At 41.5% G+C, this 20,359-nt stretch overlaps 1 protein-coding gene across 1 annotated transcript in view; it reads right to left on the bottom strand.

Moving 5' to 3' along the window:
• slc9a1a (solute carrier family 9 member A1a) overlaps positions 1 to 20,359 on the bottom strand; it is a 41,160-nt gene that overhangs the window by 13,033 nt on the left and 7,768 nt on the right. The window contains exons 2-8 of the mRNA XM_050047561.1: positions 15,522 to 15,994; positions 12,878 to 13,128; positions 11,398 to 11,615; positions 9,443 to 9,645; positions 4,754 to 4,843; positions 1,911 to 1,981; positions 1,337 to 1,513 (exon numbers count right to left, since the gene is read on the bottom strand). Coding sequence (XP_049903518.1) covers positions 1,337 to 1,513; positions 1,911 to 1,981; positions 4,754 to 4,843; positions 9,443 to 9,645; positions 11,398 to 11,615; positions 12,878 to 13,128; positions 15,522 to 15,994 — 1,483 coding nt within the window. The remainder of the gene's footprint in view (positions 1 to 1,336; positions 1,514 to 1,910; positions 1,982 to 4,753; positions 4,844 to 9,442; positions 9,646 to 11,397; positions 11,616 to 12,877; positions 13,129 to 15,521; positions 15,995 to 20,359) is intronic.

Genomic DNA, 20,359 nt, shown 5'->3' with positions numbered 1-20,359 from the left:
AAATATAATTTCTACTAAGATCAAACTGGTGAGCAAAGTAATTGTGACCTCTGAGGATCCCAACCAGTGTATCCAACTGTCTCCAGCTTTTATTTACATAAAACATTTAGCAAAGATGGACTCACACTGGGAATTAACACTGACCAAGGCTTAATTTAACAATTTATCACTGACTACTTCATCCTGCAGATGTGAAATTAATGAGGCCGATGCAGCTGCGTACAGTGGGTGTTTTTAGAGGTTACAGCATACGGGCACCCTGGGTAATGAAAACCACAAACTCCTTGCCACTTGCAACATGAGAGATGAGGTGATGATGACAGTGCTGTTAATGTAATAGCAGCTACAAAACAGCTCACAACTGTGACCCATCAGTGCTCCTGTAGTGTTGTGCTCTCTTAAAAAGAGATTTTCAGTCGATATAACTATAGAAATGAAACAAAACTTAAGGAGTTATAAAAGCAATACACATTAAACATGAAATGACAGACTGCAGAGTGCAGTGTAGGTCATGTAAAACAACGTGTGAAAATAAAACTGTTACTTTCTGTTCCATTCAAGGCTGTGACAGGAACTACTGCAGTTACCGTAGTTCTGTTTATATCATGTTGGCATGTTTCTTATTATGCGTCCAAGTTAACTCAAATACATGAGCATTGCATTATGAATTATCAATTAATTTAGCAATACAAGTATTTTTAAATCATTTAAATTGCCTTCTCTTGGTATTTTGATAATTATAATGTATCAAATGACATTGTGAGAGGGGTTGTTCATAGTGATGAACTTACAGAGAGTTACAACACAAATCTGCAGCTCCTGTCGCCTGTATGGAGTTGTATTGCTAGATACGGCCCACTGTTAAGCTTTCCGGATGCAGCTGCACTGTTCTGGTTCACTCTCACTTCTCTCACAGTGTTATTTTTGCTCTTAAAACCAACTGCACTCCCTGCTCGGCACCAAACAGCAGACAGACACAGTTAGCTGCTAGCCGGTGAACACAGAGCAGCATTTAGCAGCTAAAGAGCCAGGAATTTCCCTCAGGAGTTGGTAGAGACCAAATATACAGCTAGAAGAGAGTTAATACTGGACAAAAACACAACTCCAAGTGAGTGATGATGTTGCTTTTTAACAGCTATATGTGTACATCAGAAACTATTTGTTAACAAGTTCACAGTATCAACTTAAAAGCTGACAGGTTATGTCAGTGTTGTGTTGACATTGTTCCCCCCTAAGTGGCCGTAAAAGTCAGTTATTGCAGGATTAAGGACTTTAGTCTGGACGTTTTGGTATCCTGTGTGTGGTAACTCAGAGTACGAGAGACTACAGTACTCACTGCATGGAAACTGTGGAAGGCACAGCAGAAGGCAGCTTCACTCCCCCTCCGCTCTCCACAAGCTCAATGGCCTGTTTCATCTCCATCTTGTGGTAGAAGGCGATGAGCTGTGGCTCCTTGGAGCGCTCGCCTGCAATCAGGCACTTCTTCACATACTTCTTGTTGAAGCGGTTCAGTCTGGAGGGAGGAAATGAGTTACAGATGAATACAGAGAACAGGGGAAAAGGACAGGTATGTGAGTGAGAACTGGTCAGAGACAGATGTGAGAGGTTTGACACATGGTGCATAGTAGAGGGAGAAAAGACATTACATGTGGGAATCGATCACTGACAGCAGTAGTTCCACATTTAGAGTGGAAATCAATGTAGAGCTAATGTGTATTCTCTCAAAGGATAAACCAATTAGATTATAACAGAAAACAATCAATGACCATTTTGACAAATAATAAAGGGAAACTTTCACTCACTGTTTTACTCAGTCAACAATTTAATGATTTATGTGTAAAAATATTACTTTGCATTTTCTGTGATGATGACAACAAAAGTTTAATGTCAGGTAAATATAAAATCCATACTTGTCCTTCCAGTGGTGGTGTCCGTAGTGTCCACAAATGTCCTCGATTCCAGTGAGTAGGTGGTCGAGGAACTGGGGATAAAAAGAGGCAGAAAATTGTCTTTTAAAAAGGAGATGAACAAAAACAAACCAATGCCATTTAGAGCTCTTTAATTACTGAAAGACTGATTTCCTCCTTGTTTTCCTTTTCTTAAATGTCCGTATGTAGAGTAGACCACTTAAAGGCAAACTGTGAAATGTGTTTTTGGTGTATAAACTGTCATTTATGACAAACAAAGTTAATTAACTGTATTTAGGTACACTCTAGCACAAAAGACGTTACTCAGCTGCATCTTGTCCGTTTCGCTTCACCAGTTACCATTCCTCACAATAAAAACACCCTGCAAGGTAAGACTGCCAACATCATTATCAACAACAGCAGGAGATAAGCTTTAAAATGGAAGTCGGAGGAGAAAACCAGCAGCCAGGTGACTGAACGGATAGTGTTCATTAGCTGTGGCAGCACGCCTGCTCAGAGAACCACAGAAATGTACAGATGCATTTGTTGTTCAGACTGCAGCCGGCCACAGGTCGCCCTGCTGCTCTGACTAAGCCTGCAGATGACAGGCTGACAGGCAGCGTTGCTATGGGAACACGTCATTAAGCAGAGCCACAGAATTTACTTCTGCTTTGTCACAAGAGACTGATTTATGTAAAGGCTGCCCGGCACTGCTGGGGCGGGGGTGAAAAAGTCATTTTAAAAAGTGGCAACTGTATGAAAAGTTTTTATAGGCTGTCAGGTCTAAAAGATTAATGGTGAGACAATAGAGCAGTATATTATGAAGCATTCTCCTCTGGTTATGTTGAGACTGGGTCATAAAAGTATTCTTCTTTCCTACCAACACTTTAACTCCTCTCACCAGTTTACTCTGTTAGCTTAATATGTTTTGTCATTTGGACATGGTAATGGTACAGGTATACATGCAGCTGTGTGTGTCACACTTTTTAGCCATTACTAACTTCTACTATCCCACAAACTACTGGACTCATCAGCCTAATATTTTATGTGCACATGCCTGACTGTATGCTTAGAAGCACTAGTGATTGAGGAGATTCACAATGGTTGAAAACCTGTTTCATTGACAGTTTTATACCATCACTGACTGCTGACCCCTCACTCCTCTGAAAGCAAATTCACATAGGAACAGGCATTACCAGCAATCAACCAGGCTAAAAAACAAGCTTTACATTGTCTGTTGCAGACCACTTTTTGGCCTTTGTTGTTGCTCAAAAATCGACATCCACAAAAAATAAAAATTGGTCTCATTTTAAACTGGAGCATCTGCAGATGAATTCCATACCTGCTATGTTATGATACACTGAAGTTAAGCACAATACAAGATAATCAAATCCCTGTTTATGTTATCTTCCCCGGCATTTTGACTGTAAGGGGGCCGTGAGGGACAACTGAGTGAGCTTCAACTTCTTTCTTTAGGAAGAGGTTAATTGGACATTGTTTGCGAGGTTTGTTTCCATATAGCCTGTCTAACTCTGGTCACACCTTGATAATGTAACCTGCATATTGTCTCACCCTCATTCCACTACTGTTATGCACACACGCTGGACAAACAGCCAGCTCTGCATTCCCTGTTCCCCACTGACATGACCCCAGACACACCTGACAGAGATCTACACTCAACCTAGTGCACTTTTTTAGTTTAAAAAAATAAAATAAAATAAATAAATATTCTACTCAGGTGCACAAATATTATGATCCATACATGATTGTTACACAAGGTTACCAGTGTCATTGTGAGCAACATTTTGTAGTCGCTAGGCATTCTGGGTTGTGATTTAATCCCCACCACAGTTATAAATACACCAAGTGAAATCACTAAAAGTGATCCACAGCATCTCCGTAACAGATGGACAGGTACGTCACCTGGCCACTTGCCAGAATAAACACATAAATACATTCACAGCCTCCATACCAGAGGACGAGGTAGCACTCTTTTAGATTTAACACTACATCCTGGCCCAGTGTGACCGTTTTGCCAGCCAGCTCTGTTAACACTAATCACCGGTGTTATACAGTGGAGGAGACATTAGGACAGACTGTTCTTTTAGCCTCGAGCACTGGCAACTTAGTGGAAAGCCCCAGAGGAGGCTGTGTGTGTGTGTCTGAGCTGTATTAATAGCTGTAAAACACTCAGGGATTGTGGAGCATGGTGGTCAGTCACAGATGTTTGAGTACCAAAAACTGTGTGTGTGCTGAGAGAGATAGTGTGTTCAAGCTATATTTAACTAGATGGTAAAATTGTTGCAGTTATGAAAGGGGGAAACAAAGCTGTCATGTTCTCATTCACTACGCTGTGCAAGTATACTGCTATAACATGAAGTACCACCATACAGCCAGCAGGTGGAAGCAGCCATCTACATTTGAAAATGAAAACTTAATGGCTTCTGATTCTTGCTACTGAAGGACGTGACATTTTACATAACTACAACTGAAAGGAAGGTGTAACACCATCAGAAAATCGATCCCATATCAACATTCAAATATTTGCTGTGTATTTTTCGATTTCAAAATGTTATATAATGGTATTATTATTCGTTATGTTTGTACTTCTGCAAAATAGAAGGCATGGCAGGAAGTGACTACATTGATGTGGCTTAACAATGAGGCTCTGTGAAAGAGGAAGCTGATGAAATTATAAGTATTTTCTATGTGTATCACATCAAATTATACAGAAGATGTCATGTGGTTCAAAACATTTCATTTCATTTCGAAGGCTCTGAGTTATTAATATGTATAAACCATCAAGACATCATTCTGATCATGAAGGCTGAAGGGAGAGGTCTTACCTGGGTGTGGATTTCCTCATTAATCGACCGCTTGGCCTCCTGTTTCTTCTTCACTGCCAGCAGCTCCACCAGGGGTTTGATGGTCATGCCCTGCAAGAGGGATGAGAGGAACAAAACATAATCCATTATTCACCTCCTGACCTTAGCTAAAGGCGGAAGTAGGCTCTTATCACCAACTCTGTGTAAGAGTGAAATGAGACGGTTGCATGTGGATTTTCAAGTGCTTTAAAGCTTGTATCCTAAATGTTTTATAATCTTTATGTGTGGCTTACAGATAACTTCAAACTGAGCGACGACGCTTGAGTTTTAATTCACTGAAGTCAAGCAGAAGCTAAGTAGTATCACACTTCACTAGCTGGCACATTTCCCAAGTTCTGCAACGGCTTATTAACAAACACAGCAGGTCTTCACACAGCTTTTCACAACAAACCGTTTGTCGTTACTGTAAATCTCTCAACACTTAAGACGGTGACAACATGTGGAAAGTTACAGATTTCAAGTTACAGATTTCAGCATTAAAGATCTTTAATAAACCTGCAAATCCACGTCCAAGCGAAATCCTTCTTATTATCAACAACTCAAAACATTACATTGTGCCTCCACTGTTCCCTGGACAGACTTCTTTAAAGTATACAAGCAGGTGAGATGTAAGACACAAAGAGATGTTTCTTGCAAGCGTCAGAGAAATCCAGAACTGAACCTACAATGCTCTGTGTAGATTTATCTATTTTCAGTTACAGTAAAACCAAGTGTTATCTTCAAAGCAGCAACTTGTTCGCACGGGGGTTTGACGATTCTATTCTCAAGAGAAATGTGGCTGCAAACACAACTGGTAAGTGAATGCATCACCAGTTTGAATTGTGTGTGATCATTGTGTTTGTTCCTGTGTATACAGTTGTAAAGCAGGAATTGAAGTGCTTCTAAACACTCATCCCACGTTAATAAGCAAACAACTCAGATGTTAAAGCTGAAACAGTCTTTTCCTCTTTTTCTGGCACCAGAAATTTTTTCTTTTATTCTCAATAGTTGAAAGTATGTTTCAAACCTAACCCCACTGCTGTTTTACTAGAAGAACACTGTATTCATGTGTAATGACAAGGTGTATTTCTGGTCAGCTATGCACTGCCACAACAGAGTGGTGCCAGGAATGTAAAATCAAACTGTGATGTTTGGGTACTGTTGAATTATAACCAGTCCTGTGTGTGTGCGTGTGTGTATCAGCCTCTCTGCACCTGAAACCCTGAGCATATCATTCTGCTCCTTAAAGAGATTAAGCCAGCCATCTGGTTAACTTAGCAGACTCAAGTGGATGACAGAAGATTCCTGCTCTTTCATAATATCCAGTCCTGCTTCCCCGCATGTATGCCAAGGAATCTACACTCATATCACCTCGTGCTTATTTCTATTCAAACGCGCAGATCACACATAAAGATAGTCACTGACAACATTAATTCATGCCTTCACCCTAAACAAGAGGGGAGTTAATATTTCATTATTATTTATCCAGAATGTTTGAGTCCCATTTGAGACCACTCAGTATAATATGTACAAAATTCTATGGTTCACCCATAGAATCATTCATTAAGTGCTGCAGGAACGAAATACCGGAAGTGAGATAGCAGTTTTTCCCTTCTGGTTAACTTATCTCGAAGTCAACAGATTTTTTAAATGGGCTTTTGGCTGGATGCCTGCAATAACAAGTGGGGTTAACACAAGCTTGAGAGACTTTAAGGTTCCATGACATAAAATACGTCAGTAAATACCTCAGCTCTTAAATTCTGAAGCCTTTACTTGTTTTAAAAAAGGTGGTTGCTAACAAATGGCTAAATGACTTCTGGTGATTCCACTTATGTTTTAAAAATAATAAAAAAGTATTTATTTGTGATTATTATCTTGCTGAACAAACATGTATATATCATAAACAAAATCCAATGGAAAATTTCCCATCTGTTTTTTGCCGAGGAAACCAGGGCAACCTTAACTGCCAGGTCGGCCTATGAAAACAAAGGTAATTCCTAGGGCTGCCCTGTAATAGTCAACCAAACGTTAGTCGACCAGAAAGGTCATTACTCTGCAAGATTTCATTGGCCACTTAGTAGCAGGGGGAAAAAAACAAAAAAACAACAACGTGAAACTCTATTTGGAGCTGCACTGTGTCAAAAAAACAACAAAACCTATATGACTAGACCATGTGGGAATTTAATTTGAAAGGACAGACACAGGAAGAGGCCACGCTCAGCAGTCAGACAGGAGTCACAAACCAATCACAGCCAACAGACATACTTCCCTCCTTCAGTAAATATTCAGTCTGATAAATATGGAAAAGTTGATCATGTTAGTGCAGGACTACCCAGAGCTTTACATCTGTCCCATGGACGATAGACCTACACACTTATAAACAGTGCCTGGGAGAAGATCAGCTCTGCACTCTTGATTTCAGGTAAACAGGTACAGTGCTTGATAAGGTTGCTTAGCAATCTCAGACGCAATCTGCTGCCGTACTCTTAAAAGCTGGCACAAAAACGTCACCAAAGTAGCGCCCAGTGCCTGACCTCATGTTTTCCAGGCGGTTAAAGACACAGCAATTTTACACTCCCTGATTTCCAGGGCTGGTACCTGCGGTTATTACACAGGCTAGTTAATAACATGTCGGGCAGGAAATCCAAAGTGTGGGATCATTTTGGGAAGGTGAAGGATGAACCCAAGGTGATATGTAAACTCATCTTCATTGGTCGACCACAAACATGACGTATCATCTGAAACATGGAAGTAGCTACATGCCCATTAGCCACTTAGCACAATCATTATTGCTTTGCTGACAGCGTCATTAACAGGCGGCTCGCTCAGTGTGTGACGTGCACTTGTAGATAAAATATAGGCCTATATTAATGAAGGTTCATTAGTATGGTTTTGTATTTCTCTGTAATGTAGCACAGTGTTAACAATGTTACTGATACTATTCTTTCTCACACCTTCAACTCAAACCATTGTGTTGCCCCGCCCAAAATATAATTTTAAAACTTAAATTAATACCATAAACATGCGGGCGACTTGTCGACTAATGGCCCTAAATGATGACTATTGGTCGACTAGGAAAGTTATTAGTCGAGGGCAGCCCTGGTAATTCCTGCAGCAGTCATATTCTGTACCTCAGTTTTATTGTGGGGGAAATGTTGTCTCTTAGAAAAGACCAGAGACCTGTTTTCAGTTGGATGAACAATGAATCCTCATCTCTCTATGCTTGTGAAGATGTTTGGTCCTCATAAATACAGAAATATGAAATTATTTTCTCCTCTACGGCTGGATAATGAATGAAGCATTTTTAAATAAATGGTCTGAATACTTACAATAGTTATATTGACAATACATCAGAAGTAAGCCAGATATTAAAACACTGTTTCTTACATCAACTATTATCAAGAAAATCTGACAATATATCATGCTGAAGATTCTTACTTCATATTTCCTGGACTAGCTCTCTGCATATAAAAATACACACTCAATCTCACTCTTACTCACACAGAGTCATGCTTTTAAACAGCTCCATATTGCAGGTGAAAGGAGCATCTACCCTCTCCCTCCTGGTCTGCATCTGTCTCAGCATCAGACTGCCAGAGCTGAATCCAGCAGCATCAATAAAACATGTTTCTGATCTCGCCTTTGAGGGGAGAGAACACGTCTTCAGGGTTTTATTTTAGTTGCTTCCATTCTGGGTCCGATTCACATCCAAGAATCATCCTACACTTTCACTGGGAGGCTAGTTTATCCGACTCTGCAGGGCTGAGGCAGTTTATGGTGCTGTGTTTGTTTTGATAAGGTTCATTCCGTGAGAAGATTCAGTCGGAGTGTGTCTCTACATAAAACATATTTTGCATTCCTTCGGCATATGTTTCACATTTGATGCATGAATTATTTCACCTGCCAGTCCGTCTGTCTGGCAGCGTACTTCAAAGTAGATGTTGAAATTACATTTTCTTGAACGAGCTAGAGTGGTTTACTTCAAGACCAAGACAGTCTGACCACTTGATGTGACATCAAATAGGCAAACCAGTGTTCCTTCATGTCCAATTCCCAACAAACATTTAACTGAATGGTTGCAAATAAAATGTTTGTTCTGAGGCAGACTGGTGTCGTTTGTGTACCTTGTGTTTGTTTGTCTGTGTGAACTCAAACGGCGATGATTGTGAAAACTCAATTTAGACTTAACAGGCAAATATGCATCACAAAAAAGGGGAGTTTTAAAAATCAATATAGTTGGTGATGAAAGACGCAATGAAATGGGTGACATACAAAAGGCATGAATAGGGGCGTCGGTGGCTTAGAGGTAGAGCAGGCGCCCCATATACAAGGCTGTTGCCGTAGTGGCCCGGGTTCGACTCCAGCCTGTGGCCCTTTGCTGCATGTCACTCCCTCTCTCTCTCCCCCTTTCACGCTTAACTGTCCTATCGATTAAAGGCAAAAATGGCCCAAAAAATATATTTAAAAAAACAAAAGGCATGAATAAAACCCACAGTCTCAAACATGGAACAGTGAAAGAGTCAAAACGCAGAAATCTCTTCACATGTGTGCTCTGATTGTGGTCATGAAAACATCCCATAATAAGGTTAAGACTTGAGGCAGGCTGAAAACAGTAAGCCAGGCTGAACGACACATTTTCTTCTTCAAATAGGAAATACTAGGTACTCGTACCTGAACAAAGACAGTGAAGAAGATCACAGTGATGATGGCAGTGAGGAAGATCTCTCTCATGGCAAAGTGTTCCTTGTTCAGCAGGAAGCCAAGGGAGAAAGCGATGGCACCTCGCAGGCCACCGTAGGCAACAATAAACTGGTCCTTGGTGGTCAGCTTGACGATGCGGAACTTGTTGATCACGAAGGTCAGACCAACCACACCTGGGGAGGACAATGTAATGTGAAAGCAAGTTTGGGGTTTGTGGCTGTGTATGCATTTTACAGACTGAGATCTTACAGTGTCCTTTCTGACATTTTAAGATGCCAGTGCTTGCCATTATGATAAGACCATAACAAAAAAGTATACCTAAGTCAAAATAACACAATTTTTGTGTGCTGTTCACACAGTCATTGCTTTGATTTATTTTCACATAACTAATAAAACCAACTTGCAAAGACTTGACACTTGATGTAGCCAGTCCATCACAGTGAAAATCCTATCTGCTTTTCTCCCCCAAAAGCATGCTTGGTAACGCATTGTCCCTTTTTTCCAAACAATCTGCACTTGTGGATATGGTGTTATTATAGTGGAAAACCCATCTCCAGCAAAGTCTGCTATTTGAATTTGGAATAAATGAAAACCAACTGCAGCCTGGAAGATTAAAAACACTAAAGCATTCTTTGGAAAGTAGGTCACAGTACTGCAAAATATGTCATTTGCAGTAAACAACCAACAAAGAAGTGCCTGTTATGAGGACCAGGAGATATAAAGTTTCCAGCGTCCCTGCTGCCATATACATGTTAACAATAGATACTTAACTGTTGTCAGTATATTGCTTATTTGCACTGCAGAACCTCCAACTCAACCACTCTGTAAACTGTGGGTGCTTTCACACCTGCCCTGTTTGGTTTGGTTCAGTTGAACTCTAGTTTGTTTGCCTGTGGTTCGTTTGGGCAGGTGTGAACACAGCAGTCACACTCGGGTGCACACCAAAACAACTGGACAGACGTTCTTGAGGAGGTGGTCTTGGTCCGGTTACTACCGAACTTTGAGGTGAGAATGTGTTCTGACCACAGAACTGCAGTACAGCCCTGTAAGGGACACTAAAGACACTTTGGGCAACCTATAACCTGCAAAACCATTGCAATGATCCTTTAACTGACAGGACAAAGAACTGCTGAGTCGTTTTCCATCACAAGATCTTGTCTCATGTGATACAACTAAGATATGCATGACTATTGACAGCAACAACTCAATCACAGACAACATATTTGGGTTTGGAATGTCTACTCAAAGCCTTAACAGCTCCTCACACCATGAATGTCAAATAAAGAAGTCAGGATGCACGAATGAATGTGCCTCATCGTTCTTTCACTTTCAATCTCTCTCTCCAGCAATGTTAATTTCTCTAGTATGACAAATCATCAACAGAAGGACTTGTGACAGACTGATGTCAACACGAAATCCTTTGCAGCGCTTCCTCTCACACACTGACAACTTCACGATGGAACCTGATGGTGAAATTTAGTCCTGTCAGTGTTTCCAGTTCCCTTTCTGAAAAGGTCTTTCACACAAAGACAGCCTTTTTGTGTAACTTGCAACTCACTTCAAAGACTACCAGAATACACTTATCTACTTAGAAAATAAATTGTCAGCAAGTTTACTTGTGCGCTTTTTGGTTTGCAATTAAGACCCGTTACTGAAGAATCTGTTAAATAAAACACAAAATAAATAAAACACTTAATGGAGAATTCTGTGTAAGTGTAAATGTGTCATGTAGACATTTATCAGAACCACATTATCAAAAACATCTTGCGTGACTCAACCCCAAAAACGGACAACGTAACAAAGCAGCAACATTTTCTCTGTTCTAGGTCAACCGTTTCCCCTTCATACGGTATTGCTACACATTCCAGCATGGCACTATTGCGTGTATTTAAAGAAGTTGTGAGAATCACTGCAGCAGAGCTGACCTATGACCCGTGCCACCAGACACAGAATGACAGTGACGGTGACGAAGGTCCAGTTCCAGGCGTGAGGTCCGTCCACCGTGGCCACACCCAGAAAGATGAAGATCAGTGTCTCGCTGACGCTGCTCCACATTTTCAGAAAGTACTTGATGGTGGTGTGGGACTTGTGGGATATGTTGGCCTCTACATAGGGTCGCATCACCGCTCCGCATGCTATTAACCTGGAAGGAGTAGAGACAAAGGTGTGCTCAGAGGAGATATGTATACATTTTTGGATGTAATCAAAATGAAACACTGTTTAACATATCATTAAAATGAAGCTAAGTAATTTACAAATGTTAAGAGGAATGTCACCTTAGAAGAAGTGGTAGCTTTACTTGCATTATTAGCAACAGTGATGACAGAGTTTTCCACTAAAGGAGAGTTGTATACCCGGCCTGAGTTCCACACTGACTTTGGAAACATGTGACGTCAAGATGTCTACCTCCCCGTCTGGTGACCACTTCTCTATTCCATTCTGGTGTCATGCAATGTTTCTATGTTAAAAATGCAGAGGCCAGAAATGACCGTAATTCATATCCCATTAGCCGCAGCAGCTGCTCAACATTCACCCGCCTCTCCTCCCCCATGTCAATATTGGTTTGGTTCTCAGGGCTTTAGGGAAATGATGAAAGGAATTCAGACCAGTAAGCTGTTTTACTTCTTCATAAACACCTCCACAAATCTAGTTTTTGATGTGAGGTGCAAGAAGACAGCCACAGGCTTTGGAAGAAATCGTCCTTGAAGCTACGTGTCCTCCGGACATGACTCAGAGGGGACACTCAGTATATCATCACCTCCTGTTTGCAACATCAATAACTCTGAGCACCATATACAGAAAATGTACTGAAACTACTGGAAGAGCTTATGAGAAATGGCGCCTCAGGGGATGTTGAGAAGCCAATAAATTAAGGCTGGGTTTAGGTGACGTTGGATCAGTTTAATTCATTACACCACTGGTTATAGTGAATGTAAAAAGCTACGATTTACAGCTGAGTTACTGTCGCAGGGGAAAGACTGAAATAGATTTTCCCTGCAGTTGCAAGGTTCAATATAGAGTATGACATCTCATCACTGAGGAAGGATCCACATATTAAAAACATGCGATACAAGAGGGACGTCCCTGAAACAGCTGGAGTATTTCACAGATACCAGAGCACACTGGACACACTTGATCCTAAATTTGTAAATGCAGATCCTATGGAGTAGTAAAAGCCTATATGCCTATAAATGTATGCCTATAAAAGAAACCAATTAGGGTTTATCCTCAAAATTCAGGTTGTTTTTGGTGAAATTTGGTAAAAGCAGAAAATGATTAACCATACATTCACACCCCAAAAGGAAAATAATACTATGAACTAAATAAAGCGGTGGCAAAGTGACGTTTCACTTGTACAGAGATAACACATTTAAGTCTATTTATATAACCATCACCCAAACTTACGCCATGATGCCAGAGAGGTGGAACATCTCAGCTGACAGGTAGGCCATGTAGCTGTACACAAAGACAAAAAGTGGCTCTATGACACGTGTGTGGGAGGTGAAGCGTGACGTGAAGGCGGCCAGGATCCCATAGATGGCTCCCACTAGGACGCCACCCAACGCAACCACCAGGAAGGAGATGACTCCCAGGAAACAGTCCATCACTGTCACCGTGCCAGCACCTGCAAACTCCTCAAACAGGTGGTATAACACCTAGGAGAGGAGGAGTAAATGGTTATGAATAGGTAACAATAGAAACAAAGCAACAGGGTGTTGTTAGGATGACTCTAGTGTGTTTCATAAACCTTCACTTTGTGGATGTATTGATTCTGAGACTGTGAACAAAAGAGGAGTATAGAATAAAGACGTCACGATGAAAGTGCTTTTAAAATAGATTTGGCTACACGCAGAAAAAAAGACAGGATAAATGTCAGAGCAGACCACAAATCCACAACTAAAGGTAAATCATGACAGACTGGTGATTTGAAAAACTGTTAAGCCAGCAGACGTGTTGTCAGGTTCTGTCTTAGTTCTTACTGAACATGCTTCTGGATATGTAAAGACTGAGTACATCCTTTAACTGTTCCGCAAGGAGCAGTTAAAGGATGTACAATTGTGCCAAATGGATAAAAAGATACTTCTGCTCTGTACCAAGCCTTTGCTAAGTATCTCACTATGGGGATCTACACACTCCGGCTTGTTCAACTGTGCGCTGGAGCCAAACTTGTAGCTGAACATATGACCTGGAGACAGTGGGCAAATGTCCTGGTGATGGAGCAGATTTATGGAAACATTTAGCACAGTTTTTACTTCAAGTGTTGTGACAGATGATGTCAAAAAAACTGGCTGGTGAAACTGAAGTTGGTGCATCAGATAGCTATGGTGCTAGCATTGTCAGTAACTTGATACTGTAGGTGGTGCTGTTTGTGTACAGGCCAACTGCTGTGCTGTGAGCTGAGGATTATTATGTGCTGAACGACTTGCAAGTGGATCACTTGCTGTGTGTCGACAGCTTAAGTCCAACTATAAGGTTTAAAAAAATATTCACTTAATACACAACCTGATCTGACGATAACACCCAGTGACTGAGTTTTTAGCTGCTTCACAAACTGCTGAGCTTAACACCAAATTTCTAATTTGTGTCAATGGGAAGCCTTCTGGGTGGCAAGTTTTACAAATGACTTGATGATGGTCTACATAAGGAGACTACGCTATTTCTTTCTGGACATCAGAGTTTCACCTGCCACCCAACTACAGCTCTGATAATGATATATAAGTTTGTCAGGGCTACAATCAAAGGTTTATACCTAAGCATACCATATGCATTCTTGACTGAGAACTAGGGATGCCACTCAAGTTTTATGCCTCCAATTTCGATTATTATTATTTAATATTGAGTATCACCCAATACAGAGTCCTGATCCAATACTTCTTTCTTCCTAGATAGTAGAGCTGCACAGTGCAAACTTCAAGTACATTAAAGTTATTAAAAATCAATCCAGTGAATATGCTTGGCAACTGAAAAGCTCTACCATGCATTAATAAAAAGAGGCTGCATCCAAGCTGTTCCTTAATCTTATTATTAAAAAAAAAAAAAAAATACTAAATAAAAAAATCCTTTCTGTAATCATTTTGGCTTTGTTGCTGTCTGAAGGGGAATTTATCTCTCCCTTTAATTCCCCAGTGAGAGAGTATTCTCCAGTGTTTGTTGCTTCCATGCAGTCTTTGCCTGTGTTACCTGAATGAACTGCATTCCACTGAGTGTTTATTTTTGATGTCTGTACTTTTTTTTACGCGAATTACATCAATTAATTGCTCTTATTGTTTTTTTGCTCATGGGGCTTTTGTTACACTTGCAGTAGCATGATGAGCGCCTGTGGTGAAACACTGTGTACCATAGATAAAAAACAGGCAAAACGCAAGATACTCTCTCACACTGAGATGAAATAAAACACGTGCACATGACTTAGGTAAATAACCTAAATAAACAGTCTCAGAACAGGGAATATTTGCCTCCCTTTCATGTCTATTCAGCAAGAGCAAAGTATAAAACATTTGCTTGCAGTGGAAAGGCAAATTTGCATCTTCATATTGTGTGGTTTTCAACTTTGGTGAACACCGACTGGCGAAGTCACAGCCTTAATCAATGGCGAAGCAGTATGTGTCCAAGACAAACTGATTTTTGTTGTGTCTAATCAGCCAATACCATATGATACTGACCATGAAAATCACAAACTGCCCTAAATAAGAGATGCGGCCTGGCTGGCAGTAAGTTGGGAGACAGGGATGGAAAATAAGAACACTGTAACATCATATTTTGCTGTATTAGCTAGCAAGCTAGCTTTCCATCATATCAGGCACTGCCCACATTCAGCACGAATATCGCCACAACGAGCAATAGTCACTCACTTGCCTGCCTTCGCTCATGTGTGACCATGCCCTCATACTGTATTTTGCTGTTGTTTATGGTGTGTGATGTTTGCCACAAACACGGAGTGGAGAGACAGATGGACAATCGAGATCTTTGAGATCAGATTGGGATATCCCTACTAAGACGTGCTTCTAATCTACCAGTCTACCACATATTTCCTGTCCTGGTAACTCACCACAGTGACAGCATCATTGAGCAGTGATTCGCCAAACACCAGGATGTGCAACAGTTCATTGATGTGTATCTCCTCAAACACAGCTAGCACAGCGACAGGATCCACAGCTGAGATGATAGAGCCAAACAGCAGACAGGGCAGCAGGTCTATCTGGTGGAGATTGGATGGATTGGCCGGCTGGATCTGACACACAGCATACAGCAGACCACCGATGAAGAAAGCGTTCCACAAGGTCCCCACAACAGCAAACATCAGGATGGTGCCGAGGTTCTCCATGAAGGGACGGATGGGCAGGAAGTAGCCGGCATCCAGGATGATTGGTGGCAGCAGGCAGAGGAAGAACAATCTGGAGTCCAGCACGGGGGGTACCTGTTCTCCAGCTAGTTTGATGAGCCCGCCGACCAGCAGACCCACCGTAATCAATAGGCAGCTCTCTGGCACGATACCGGACAGACGTGGAATCAGGTGGAACCCTGGGATAATGGAATGAAAAAAGATAAGATGCAATGTCATGGAGAGAGAGAGAGAACAAGAATGAGGGAGAACAAGAATGAGGGAGCGATTTATCTGGAAATCAATTAATGGACTCATTGCTTTAGGCCTTAACGGTATCTGTGAGCCTCTGTGTGTTTGTTTGTTTGTGTGTGTCTCTGAGTGATGAGTGAGTTAGGAGTATCTGGAATTGTTCCCATTGGTTTTCATTTTACAAAAAGCAACACTGCAAAGGCAAACTGAATACTGTCAACTCTACAAGAACAATCAGCTGTGATATACCACACTTCAGTGATTACAGGCACCACCCTGGTGCCAAATTTAACTTTTGCCGAGTTCTTAAGAAATTTCAGCATAAACCAATATTTTGTGTTCGTAGAAAATGCAGAGGGAAAAACTTCTGATTTTGCATAGGCTATGCAGACATGTCAGAGCTCGCCTGCCCTTAAGTGCTCACTAGAACTACGACCTGTCTGTAACACAAACCAGCCACAGATATTCTCAGCCTGTGTTTGACACCTGAATAAAATGGTATCTCTGGCCTTTGAGCTGAAGGCTGGGTAAACAACATAAGGAGTGTATTGTATCGTGTGAAGGTACTGGTATGACATATAGCCAACACAATGGCCTTGTGAATTCTTAAAGGAAAACATGGAAATAATATGCAAAACATTTACTGTAGACAGATCTCACATGACATGTTCAGCAAGTCAAGGCTGCCGTGATCCCACATTTAGGAGGTGAGTTTTATAAAAAAAAAATGCTCCCAGTCAAACAAAAATACAGTCTTTCAGCTTCTATTTGTCTTCTCTTTTACATACTAATCCAATTCTGGAGGAGTTCCACATAATTGAAATAACCTTATGCAATTATCTACTATTACTCAAGGCTGCATGGCTCACATGTCACAGCACAAGCGGCTTTGCAGGGATCTCCGAGAGATTGTTAATGTTAATGCCTTTACAAGCAGTGAGACTTACCGCCTAACTACAGACAAAAGCTGCTTGACTTTAAAAGGCTGTCTTTTTGACTTGAAAAAGGCTGGCACGACATGGGTAACTTAGTTAATATGGGTCTAAAAATACCATCTCTCCTGAGCTGCTGAGAAGTTTGACATAAATCTCTAAACACAGACAAGGCTACATATACACACAGTGAGGTGACGGAAAAACTGCAGCCTGCATAACTAGTTAGCAAAAGAAGGTGAAGATTTCACAGAGACCGCAGCATGCATCCCATAGTGAGAAGTCTTTCCTCGGCTATATTTACAGTACACTACAGCAGCACACAGACATGTCATCTTCCAGCTGGAACGGTACCCGCTGACGACATGCTGCATTAACACTCACACACAAACACACAAAGAAATATGAACCACATAAGGCTACATGCTCACACACAGGCTAAACAATCTTCTAGGGGCAGATAAAGAATGGCATATCAGACATTATCATGGTGAAACTTAATCTGCCAGCACTGCAAATAATATTGCCACTACAATAAACTTTGAATTTGACTTTTAATTTTTAATGTGTGAGTTACGTGCAACACAATCTCTGATGGTACAAGCTCACATGTTAGAAATGGCACCTGCTTTCAGTGCCTCAAAAGGATTCAATGCCCTTGTGAATGGTACAATGAGAGCTGTATTTTGCAGTCAGTGTGCGAGTGTTTTTATGAGAGGCAGACGCAGAGGGCCTGACATGCTAATTGAGACATGTCAACAAGTTGTTCCTCATATCCACCCTGAGCTGCAGCTATTCTTTGGAAATATGTGGTCCACCCACCCCTATAATCTTATTTTTAAATGGATGAATAGAATTTTAGCCCATGTTGCTTTGTGAAGCTTGGATCAAAGCACCCACAGCAGCACACACGTTAAATTATCAAAAAGCAGCATGGCTACAAAGTGAGCTCTTCAAGACAAGAGTGGACGGTGCAGTGACAGCAGCACCATCTGCCACAGTAGCCACAGGGTGTGTTCCCTCCTGAGCCAATAGGGGTGGGGCAGGCAGGTGAACAGCTTGGGCCTGCTCCAGTTTGCTTACGTCTGCAGACTGAGGATAGTGGAGCAGCTAATTAATATTCACTTATGAGCACATTGCACAGTTCGTTATGCGATGGCCAGGTCTTGCACACATGCTGCCAGAAAACAAGAATTACCACTGAAAGTCACGACATAAAAGATGGAATGTTGCAGAGCTTTGTCCAAAGAGTATGTCAAAGTATCAGAAGTTCTCTGAGGGAATTCAAGACATCTGAGGTAGGGGGAGGGGTGTTCATACTTGGGCAGCTTGAGGACAACACTATTAGTGTTCAACAAGTGCATGTCTGTGGATTATGCAGCTGCATTCAGTTGTAGCTCTGAAGCTTTGAGGAAAGATAGCGAGGGAGTCTTTATCTTAAATGGTCTGATCTAAGGAGACCTAATTTTCCCACTGCGAGACGTCAGAGACTGAGTGCTCTTCTTTTTCCAATGCACTTTATTGGAAAACAGGCACCACCCACAGCTCCATAGAGGCTTAGCAGCCAGGTGGGCTGACAAAAGATATTCTGTGATAACTGCTTGAAACACAGTAAATAGAAACCTTCTGTGCCTCCCCCCCGATGGCTTACATGGCAAGCAGGATGTAAATTCCACAGCTTGTTCTGAGACTATCAACTGCACATAGTCTCTTCAGAGGAGACTCTAGGCTTCAAAATGAGAGCTAAATTAGCACCACGAATTACCACATTAATGTGCACAACATCTCAACCCCCTATAGACCCTGCTACATAATTAAGAGGCTGTGTCTAAGCGTTTGAGACTTCAACACTGCACAGATCTCTGCTAAGAATGGATGACACCAGATAACGCGAGTGGGCCGGCACACCTCCAGTTGGCTAATTGGTTCCCAGCTGAACAGAATAGATTACAGTGACAGGCCTTCCACGGGATTTATACTCATAATAGCATTTTATGTGATTCTGCCAGTAACTGAGAGCTAATATCTGTTTATCACCTTGCTTTATTACAATTGACTGTCAACACCTGCAAAGAATTCAATTAGTCCCCTTTTAACAATTTGGCTTCAGCAGAACATCATGTATGTACATGAGGTCTGCTAAATACCACATGCATGTAGCATTCGCCTTAATGGAAGACAAGCATGTCCAGCCGGTGGCAAACTGACAGAGGGCAGCAGACGTCAACGCACACAACAAGGTGTTATGGGATCCAAGGAAACACGATCTGCTAACAAAGAGTGTTTACCTTTTCAAGTCAGGAGCTTTGTGCCCTACATTTCTGAGCAAACACATTGCACATGTATGCTATGCACTGGAAGAATAAACAGTCTCTGTCAACAGCTGACAACAAGTGAGGTCCACATCTTAAAGAAACTGAAATAGTCCAAGAAGAGAGCAAGCAGCTTCCAACTACGATCTATAAGGGGTGTAATTTAATCCTAATAATCAAGTTATAGCATGCCTACAGCATGTGTAGGGGAAATTACAGAATGGAATGCTCTTTATGACGTAACTCAGAAAACTTGCCGAGAAACACATGCTTGTTTTCAGCAGTGTCCACAGGGAGTACTTCCAGTGGCTTCACAAATCCATAAACCCAAACATTTACACCTGGGAGTGGCCTAGTTAGACAAACTTCATCTGTTGGCCCATGAGCAGCCAGAGGGAGAACTCCTGGTCGTGCAGAGTGTTTTTACACTCACTTTAAGACTTGCCCATACTTCAAAGTTCTACTTAAAAGACTCAAGTAAAACTGAATTCAAACGGTGGCATGGAAACCAAGAGGGAGTATTATTAGAAGACGAGGAGTCCCATGATCCCTTGTGTTAAGTGTTCTTCCGAGTGACATTAAGTAATGAGCATGAGCCAGGGTGCTTTTGGCTCCCAGCTTTCACTCCTTGAATCACGATCCATAAATAAAGGCCACAGTGAACTGGCATTGGAAGCTTAATCAAGCAATTAAAAAATGACAGGCATATGACAACTGTGACAGGCTCTTTTTTTTTTGAATATCTGAGTATCAACACATCATATCAGGTTCTGTTGGGGTTTTCCTGCCAATATTATCACTCACCATCTTTTCATATCATAGCAAAGCCTGGCAATTCTCATTACTTCAGTATAAGATCTAGGGCTGGGCGGTATACTAGTTCATACCGAAAACTGGTATTTATTTTCATTATGATATGAATTTTTCATATACCGCAATACCGGTTAATAGCCCAAACAACATCCGGAACGTGCACGGCGGGAAAGTGCTTCAGCGGGGAACCATTTCACCGCTGCACACCACAGGCACACTTGAGTGGGTGAGAGTGAGAGCACAGAGAAAAGTTTAG

The sequence above is a fragment of the Epinephelus moara genome, chromosome 6, assembly GCF_006386435.1.
Source record: "Epinephelus moara isolate mb chromosome 6, YSFRI_EMoa_1.0, whole genome shotgun sequence".
Taxonomy (NCBI): domain Eukaryota; kingdom Metazoa; phylum Chordata; class Actinopteri; order Perciformes; family Serranidae; genus Epinephelus; species Epinephelus moara.
Note: the sequence above shows the minus strand (reverse complement) of the source record. Positions and strands in the feature narration are given on the sequence as shown.